We start from the raw sequence: 9,691 nt of genomic DNA on the forward strand, positions 1-9,691 counted from the left end.
CATCTTCTCTACTCCTACAGCTGTAAGAATGGAAGGCATTAAAGCATGGGTACATCTCCACAATGTTCTCAGGGACACCGGTATGCCAAAACTGATGCCTGAGGAACAGGAGTCGACTAATAATTAAGTTAAGCGGAATCTAAGGAATCACAGTTTGTTCCAGCTGACAGGGGGGAGAAGAGCGTACGAAACCTGAGAATTGTTTTAAAAGATTGTCTTAAAATTTAGAATTGTTTTAGTAGGAATTGGTTGTAGAAGGACAAGGGGGCTGATTCATGGAATTTGTGCACTGAGAAACAGGGATTTGTGTGCCATTCTGCCCTCAAATCCATATTTGTTAAACGGGGATTTGCGGGCAGGGTGGCACACAAATTCCATGAACCAGCCCCAATGTATTCTGCAATTTATAGAGTTATTTTTTTTTGGGTCATATATGTTGGACAAAAAATTTACACAGGGGAGGAAACATGGGATAGTTGGGTACAATAGACCCTATCAGAAACGCAACAAAGTTTTGAAATTAATTTTACATCTGATCATTCTGATGGGACTTTAGAAATTGTAATGACGCACACAGTTTTGCAGCTGATAATATATGGTACCAGCACATGAAGAGAGTGGGAAGGGAGAGAGTAAATGAGTCATGTTATATTTGCTCCCTCATTACCCATGCCTCTGGTGTCACTAGATTATTTATTCCTAATGAGGTAGAAGTGGCAGATGCCCGTTGTTTGGTGCACATAGATCTATACAGGGTTCAAAGGCAGTTTCAGGGGCAATCTGTAGCAGCTTCGGTCCTTCAACTGGGGAAGATCGCAAAGATGTTTGTTGTATGCAAAGAGTGCAGCTTAACCGTGAGGGTCTGATACTGGTGAACAACAAATGGGAGCAAGGGGTAATGAGTTGCAAGGCTGGAGGGATGGTGGGACTCTCTGAAGAAGGGGTGGTACAAACTAATTTAGCATGTAGAAAAGTTTGAGAAAATATGTGAACTTCTTGTCATGGCTCAAGTAGCCTGAGATACCTGTTAAGATCTGGTTACTGACATGTTTTTTCAGCATTTTAAGGGCTATGCCACAGTGCCTGTGGGCATAAATCAAAACTGTGCCTCCACTCTGCGTATTCCTGATTTGGCTAGAGGTACGGCTGTGATTCTTGATTTATTCTGGTTAAGTGGGCCTGTTTCATACAAACAATTACCTCCGGCCTGGAGAGGTGTATGCAGCCTCACCACTGTGCACTTGCCCATTCTCGTGGTTCCTCAGAGCCACCTGACACTGTCTGAGTCCAGATTGGTGCCCCCTTATTCCCCGTCCCCCTGCACTCCTTGTGTCATTGGACATGGACAATCTACAAACTTTACAGGACTCTGGAGAAACAGACTTTTTGAGGATATTGAAAAAACCTAACTATGGGGGTCATTCCGAGTATGGTGGTAGCCATGGATCAATTAGCTCCATGGCTGCCTCCCATACCAGTACCGACTCCGGTTTGGTACAATGGGGACTTACCGGTCCATTCCGACCCTGGAGGGACCGGTAAGTCCCCATTGACCAAACCATTCCCCATTCCCATTTGAGCCCCCATAGGGCTCAATGGGAATGGGGAGGTCGCAAATAACGGGCTCGCTAATGGCAAGCCCGTTATTTGCACCCTGGTCCCCGAAAAAGGACCCGTAAGGTACGATTGGTCGACCAAACGCCCTTACGGTTCCCGTTAGGGGACCTCGGAATCGCACGGTAGGAGATTACCAGCAACGGTCTCCTTACTGGTGCCCGGTATCCCCTACCGGCCAACTCAGAATGACCCCCTATGTGTCAGCAGCATCTTCTGAGGCTCTAAGGAACATTCCTGATAATTTTTTACTGTTTAGCCGTACTGAAAGTTTTTTCTCCTCTCTATTGGCCCCAGACGTGCAATCCTCTGTCAATGCAAAATGGCTTCAGATAACCTGTTACGAGTTGCTATTATTTGTCAATTCCTCTGTGTTAGCATTCAGTGCCATCAAAGGAGAACTTAGGGCTTTGCATCTTGCAGACCTGCAAAATCGCTATATCTTGGACCTCCTAACAGCTATGGAGGGTGGGGTGTGCCATAAATTGGGCAAAACTTGCAGCACATATGTGCCTCCCAATGACTCGGATAATGGGACCTTGGCTCAAATAAATTACTGAACTGAAAAATCTGAAGGGGCCCATGGAGATGGAGGCAGGATTTACTGACAATACTTTTTTGGACCCTCCTTTCTCTTGGATACCACCGTGGATGAACATAACGTTAAAAAGTACTTTCACCAGTTTTGATTTTTTTCTCTAGCACTTTTTTGTTCTTGCCAGTTATGTCTTCGATGCTGCTCGACTCAGATGCATAGGAGTACTGCCATGTTTCTAGTAACCCCGTCTAACGCTAGGTATAACACCAATTCTCTTCACACGGGCACTCAAACTAATTTTGGAATGATTGAAGCAGGTGTTCCATCCTTTCCCAGGTTAGAGTAAATGAGTAGAACTAAGGGTAGATTACGGAACAAATGATTGTCATGGGGTTGTCTAGCAGAGGATTATGGAAAAACAGTTACGAGATTTGTTCCATAAAAATTGTCAGATTGATGATTGGTTTGTTGGTTAATGGATTAACTAAAGGGGGGAATGTTGGGAAATTGGAAACGTTCAAACCTACCACTGTCTGGGGCATGGAAAAGTCATCATTGTCATTTCTGACACTTTCACAAATTGCTAAAAATATTACAATATTTATGGTAAATGGGATAAGGGTTACATTTAGGCTACTTTGTGTTATTTTGGGTAGAGATGATACATTTGTAGATTTGCATGCATGCAGAAACAGAACGATGAACATTGTGACAAGGAGGGCCCCTCCACACTCAGGTGAAGCAGGCGATCAATATGTGAACTTGGAGTTTAGCTGTATGAATGGCGGTCATGAGAGGAGATCATAATAGGTATAAAATGCACACATAATGGTATACATGTATGGGAAGTATTTTTCAAATCTAGTAAAAGATGTTAAATATATGAGATGGTTGCTCTATGCATCACGGGGTGTTTTCACAATCATGGCAAAGGTCTGTCAGCAGTCAGGGAACTGGTTATGTAAGCTGGTCAATGGGGTGTTGGTTAGTTTGCAGATGGCTCAAGTGCTGGAGGACGAAGGGAAGATATGATCTCTGGTAAACATAGGAGTTCATTGTTGTAAGGGATAGGCATTTATGAAACCTGCAGGATTGTTTGAACAGATGGCTTCACCCAGGACACTTACGGAGATCAGCAGTAATACATTTTAGGAGAGCGATTGCGTTGTCAGAGAGTGGGCGGAACTCATGTGAATAGGAAGGGTCAATAGTCATAAAAATCAGACACCTGACAGGTATAGGCAATGAGGCTAGCAAACACGAATAGGACCAAGGGAATCTACGTGTCTTTCTCACATCTTCATGTGCTTAGGTATTTTTAGGGCAGGTCCGTGTGCCTCATGTTATTTTGTAACTAAGAGGCAAGGCTGCCACCAAATATGGAGAGGTTCTTGGGAAGGGGTGTGTTGAAAATGTAAACATTGTAATTGGAAGTTTCAGGGGATTGTGTTGTAATGTCTGTGTCCAATGAACTGTGTGGGTTTTAGATTTCTCTGTACAGGGCAACCAATCATGTTTGGGGGGGGTGCCTTTGTAATGGTATCTGGGGGAGTGTATTAACTGTATATAATATGTGTTATTTGTGTGGATCAGGGAGACAAGGGTTAGTTTGACTGTTAGATGTCATCTAAGCCCCCTGCCGGCCGTTGTACAATAAACTTGCTTTATGGACAAAATGTGCAATACTAATTTTAGAGGTGGGCCTAATTTGGGTAACGATGTGGAGCTAAAGGTCAACATCTACACTGGGTAAATAATTAAACAACTGCTTGAGACGCTCAGACATTAAACACTGCTCACAGAGGATTAACACCAGAGCAGGTGCATTTTTCATTTATGAAGGTTCGGTACTGTTGCAACCACCTTGGGCACACAACTTGTTTGGGAGCCCTGATGTTGCCTCAAGATTGATCCTGCATTGAGGGGCTAAGCCACTGCATACATCCACATGGCTCTTCTGATGCGTGTACATTTTTGAGCTGTTACTGAAGCTTTCCTCACATTCTCTACACTAGTGTAGTTTCTCTCCAGTGTGGCATCTCCGATGAGACCTCAAGACTGATGCCCAAGGTAAGTGCTTACCAGATTCCATACACACATAGGGCATCTCCCTCATATGGCTCTTCTGATGTCTGTACAGATTTGCCCTCAAAGTGAACCTTTTCTCACACTCCATACATTGGTATGCTCACTCTCCAGTATGGATCTTCTAATGTCTATGCATCTGTGAGCTCTCACTGAAGAGTTTATCACACTCCATACACTGGTAGGGTTGCACTCCAGTGTGGATCTTCTAATGCTGATCTGAGTTCTGACTGAAGCTTTTCTCACACTGAACACTGCTATGGTCGCTTCCCAGTATGGTTCTTCTGATGTCTGTTTTTGCCCTCCCAGTGAAACCTTTCCCGCACTCCATGTACTGGTATGCTCACTCACCAGTATGCATCCTATGAAGATTATGCAGATCTGGGATCTGACTGAAGCTTTTCTCACACTCTGTGTACTGATATGGTTGCACCACAGTATGGATCTTCTGATGCTCGATTAGGCGCGAGTGCTGACTAAAGCTTTTCTCACACTCCATACACTGGTAGGGTTTCTCTTCTGTGTGGGATATCTGGTGAGTCTTCAGGTTTGATGCGCGATTGAAGCGCTTACCACATTCCATGCACCCAAAGGGCTTTTCCCCAGTATGTATCCTTAGATGTCTGCTCAGGGATGAGGCGCCCCTGAAGCCTTTCTTGCACACAGTGCATTCAAAAGGCTTCACCCCTGTATGGATTCTCTGATGCTCATTCAAATACCTGCTACTAGCGAAGCTTTTATCACATTCCATACACTGGTATGGTTGCACCCCGGTATGGCTCTTCTGATGTCTGTACAAATGTGCCATCACAGTGAAGCTTTTATCACACTCTGTACATTGGTATGGTCGCTGCTCAGTATGGCTCTTCTGATGTTTGTATAGGTTTGCCCTCTGAGTGAAGCCTCTCCCACACTCTGTACACTGGTATGGTCGGTCCCCAGTATGGCTCTTCTGATGTCTGTATAGATTTGCCCTTGCAGTGAAATGTTTATCACACTCTATACACTGGTATGGTCGCTGCCCAGTATGGATCTTCTGATGTCTGCACAGATTTGCCCTCACTGAGAAGCTTTTATCACACTCTGTACACTGGTATGGTCGCTCCCCAGTATGGCTCTTCTGATGCTGGTACAGATATGAGCTACGACTGAACCTTTTCTCACACTCCGTACACTGGTATGGTCGCTCCCCAGTATGACTCTGTTGATGGAGGCGCAGGGCTGAGCTCTGAGTGAAGCTTTTCTCACACTCTGTACATTGGTATGGCCGCTCTCCAGTATGGCTCGTCTTATGCTGGTACAGAGTTGAGCGCTGAGTGAAGCTTTTACCACACTCCGTACAGTGGTATGGTTTCTCTCCGGTGTGGGATCTATGGTGAGTCTTCAGGTCTGATGTGCTATTGAAGTGCTTACCACATTCCGTGCACCCATAGGGCTTTTCCCCAGTATGGATCCTAAGATGCCTTAGCAGGGATGAGCTGTCCTTGAAGCTTTTCCTGCACTCTGGGCATTCATACGGCTTCTTCCTCATATGGCTCTTCTGATGCTGGTACAGATATGAACTCTGATCAAAGCTTTTTTCACAACACTCTATGGGACTTTCTCCTGTGTAGGATCTCTGATGTATTTCCAGGTGTGACGCGAGATTAAAGTGCTCATCACATTCTGTACCATCGTGGACCTTCTCCAGAACATGTACCTCATGGCTGCTCACTCTCTGTTGAAAGAAGCAGAGGTTCCACATATTATTTTATATCACTGTACAGCCTAAATATCAGTAGACTCAGGGCTCAGCCATTCATTCTCACTTTACTCCCCACTCACAAACTCACTGGGTGATCCTGAGTGAAGACATTTGTGTCTTGCCTCAGATACATTTTAAGAGTGAAACGTTAAACCTTGGCATAGTCCAATCCATAATAAATGTATACATCTAGTCCCTTCTGAGCCCAAACAAGTCAGGAGAGAGAAAAGGACAAAAAGCATATGTGTAGGGATAATATACACTGATTTACATGTTCAATCATTAACAAATGTCTAGTCCACAGTGCTCGCCAGCAACATGCATGGCTAGTACATTCATGGGAAGAATGTAGAATTACGGATTGGAGCTTTCAACTGCAGGGTGTCAGGCTTCGCCCATAGAAACTGTGGCAAGCTTGGAAACATTAGGGACATCGACCAGAACTGGAGTATGCGGTCTAATCCTCGAACAAGATGGCTGCTGTTAGTATAACTTTATGCCACTACCTTTTAACAGTGCATTGTATCCATTCATTTGCTTTCGGACCACGCTGCTGTGTTGTTACACAGTTTTCTCTCTTTGTTTCCTCTTGTTCTCCCGTGCATGCTTGCCATAGGGGTTTCCCGCTCCAGTGTCCATCCTAGCAGCCTGGCGGCACTCTCCCTCCGCTTGTGCTGCTTCCTAGCTTCTGATCTCTCTTTCTCTCTGTTGTTATGCGTGTCTTCTTACCGTTGCATTCTGCTTTCCTTACCTGCTTTCCTGTTCATCCGATTCCGTGTCCTAGAGTTTCACTTATCTGTTATTTCGCGCTGCTTCTTACCGTTGCATTCCACTTTCCTTACCTACTTTCCTGTTCATTCTATTCCACGTTCTAGTGTTTCACTCTGCTGGCATTACTGGTGCTGACTCTTTACACTTTCCTTACCTACCTTTCTGTTCATTCTTGCATTTCACTCTTCTACCGCTACCGGCACTGACACTTCCATTTCTTCCTTCGTTTGAGCTACAATTCTGATCCAGTTACGGAGAGCATATTCTTCCCTCTCTGGCTATTGTGGAGGCCTCCTTCTCTGCACTCCCTGATCTGCCCAATCTGGTGTGGATGTCCGTTAACCCTACCAGCCACAAGTTGGATCGTACTATTGGATAATTTAAACACTGGGTACCATCATAAGACTCCTTCATAGACTACATATCCCAGCATCCTGTGGTCTACCTCAACGGAGCACAAACGTTACACCCTGGAAGAACTTTCCTTCTATGAGTTGCTAACCCTCCTCAACTATAAGACGCATCGCAATCGGATCAACTACCAGGATTTTGTGTTGCCTTCCGGCTTTTTCCCTGGTCTGGGGTTTGGTTCCTTGGAGTTCCCTGGCAGCAGGTACCTATCCTGCCACGGTGGCCTCCGAGGGAGCCAGACCCTACTTGCACAAAAAGAAAGAAAGAAAGCTAAAGGAAAGGTAGGAACTAGACACCGGGAAGACACGCAGAAAGACGCCATCAGATACCAGGGACAGCTCCTCTGAAGATCGAGGTGAGAAGGTTCGGGAGGGTAGGATACAGTCGGACAGAATACAATGCCCAGAAATCCCTATGGCATCACTGGAACAGTACCAGGAGTTGGTGGCCGCTATGCAGAACCTTACGGCAGAAGTGCAAGCCTTGCGCACAGAGAACATAGCGCTTCGCCAACAGGTGGTGGTGCGTGATGAAAATTGAGACAACCTGCCCCACCCATGACATTGTCATTTGGGAAGTATGATGGGAATCCCAGTCAGTTTAAGGACTTTTTGGATGCCTGGCAGATCCATTTCACCTTCAGACCTCGCACTTATGAGACCGCCCAATCCAGGGTGGGATTTATGATAGTCAACCTGATGGCAACGCTTTAGCTTGGGCCACCCCGTTAGTAACCAACAACGATCCTGCCTTAAATGACTCTGACTGCTTCCTAGGTCTATTTCCGGGAACGCTTTGATCGACCTGAGGTCCTCTACTCCACTTCTGAAGCTATGCTTGATGCACGGCAGGGAACCACTGATGTACAGACGTATGTCTCTCGATTTCAGAAGTTGGCAGCCAAGGCAGGATGGCCTGAATCCGCTCAGCAGACTATCTTCAGGTTTGCACGAAGATATTAAGGATGAGTTAGCTAGAATTGCCCGTCGGGCGATGTTCCAGGAACTAGTAACGTTGTCTCTACAGATTGTATACCAGATGGGAGAATGACGGCAGGAGAAAAGAAGACCTCGGTCCTACCCTCCTTCTGGTTCCTTCCTACCTACTCCAAAGGAAACTCAGACCAGCGAAGAACCTATGCAGATAGGTACTACTTGTTGTCCTTTGACGTCAGAAGAACGCAAGAGACGCAAGGAAGCAGGACTTTGCATGTATTGTGGATCCTCTAACCACTTACTCAGGAATTGACCTGAAGTTCCCCCAAAGCGAAAGTGAAATGCCAGCCCCCGATCTTATGCAAGGGAGATTTCGGGGGAGATGCCAGTAGTCCTTGCAACCACACCCGACCAGTAGAAGAAACTGAAGACAACCGTCTGATGGTATTTCAAGTACGTTTATGGCTGACCGTTCCTGAACCCAAGGAAGTTCTGGCTATGCTGGACTGCACTGCAGCCGGTAACTTTGTTGATGTAGATTGGGTGAAGAAGAAACAAGTACCCTTACAAGCAAAACAGAAGCCAATACCAGTAGAAGGGGTAGATGGTGCACCCTTTCTTCTGGACCTATAATCAAAGAAACCATTCCTCTCAGGATGAGTATGGGTGAACACCAAGAATACATGGTGTTTCACATCATCAGAGCAGCACATTTTCCGATCATCATCGGAATCCTGTGGTTGCGGAAACACAACCCTCATACCGATTGGGTATCCAACCGGTTGTGTTTCAATTCTTAGTTCTGATGAAACCACTGCATGGAGACACCCAGTACCAAGGTGGAGGTGGAAAAGACCGACATCACCAAGACCCAGACAGTCTCTTTAGTTCCTCTACATTACCAGGAATACGCCGAAGTCTTCAGAGATACATTGCCCCGACAGTTACCTCGACACCGAGCTGAGGATTAAGCTATTGAGCTGGTACCTGATGCAACCATTCCATTCGGACGGATGTATCCTCTGTCCTTACCGGAAAGAAGAGATTTAAAAGAATACCTAGACGTGAACATGCAGAATGGACTTATCCAGGAATCCCGGTCTTCTTGTGTAGTGTCGCTTTTCTTTATTCCTAAGAAGGACATGTCTGAACTCAGGCCGTGTATATATTACAGAGGATTGAACCGAGTGACAACATGACACAGGTACCCTATGCCGCTCATACAGGACATTTTGGAAGCAGTACAAGGTGCAGTGTATTTTACGGAGCTAGATCTCAGGGGAGCCTATCACCTCTTGAGGATAAGAGAGGGAGACGAATGGAAGATGGCCTTTCGGACCCCTCTGCGCCTGTCTGAATACAGAGTCCTGCTGTTCGGTCTTGTTAACGCCCTGGCTATATTTCAGAGATTTATGGATAATATTTTTGCGGATATGTTATTCGTGTCTGTTGTCGTCTACTTAGATGACATTTTGGTCTTATCCTCGAACCTGCAAGAACATCACAGACAGGTGAAGGAAGTGCTTCACCTCCTGATGGTCAACCGTCTCCTGGTAAAGCCTCAGAAGTGCCAATTCGAAGCCACAACGGTGT

General features: G+C 45.7%; 1 protein-coding gene across 1 annotated transcript; it reads right to left on the minus strand.

Annotated features, from left to right (window-relative positions):
* Nucleotides 1-2,526: 2,526 nt before the first annotated feature.
* On the minus strand, nucleotides 2,527-5,981 carry LOC138487542 (zinc finger protein 84-like). Its single transcript, XM_069614029.1, has one exon. It carries the CDS (start codon nucleotides 5,979-5,981, stop codon nucleotides 4,581-4,583), a length of 1,401 nt encoding a protein of 466 aa, XP_069470130.1. The 3' UTR covers nucleotides 2,527-4,580.
* Nucleotides 5,982-9,691: the final 3,710 nt, after the last annotated feature.

The sequence above is a fragment of the Ambystoma mexicanum genome, chromosome 9 (genome assembly GCF_040938575.1).
Source record: "Ambystoma mexicanum isolate Mex_15411 chromosome 9, UKY_AmexF1_1, whole genome shotgun sequence".
NCBI lineage: Eukaryota > Metazoa > Chordata > Amphibia > Caudata > Ambystomatidae > Ambystoma > Ambystoma mexicanum.

Excerpts from the sequence above, each read along its gene's own strand:
- LOC138487542 (XM_069614029.1), bottom strand. The coding sequence starts at position 5,981 with ATGTGGAACCTCTGCTTCTTTCAACAGAGAGTGAGCAGCCATGAGGTA.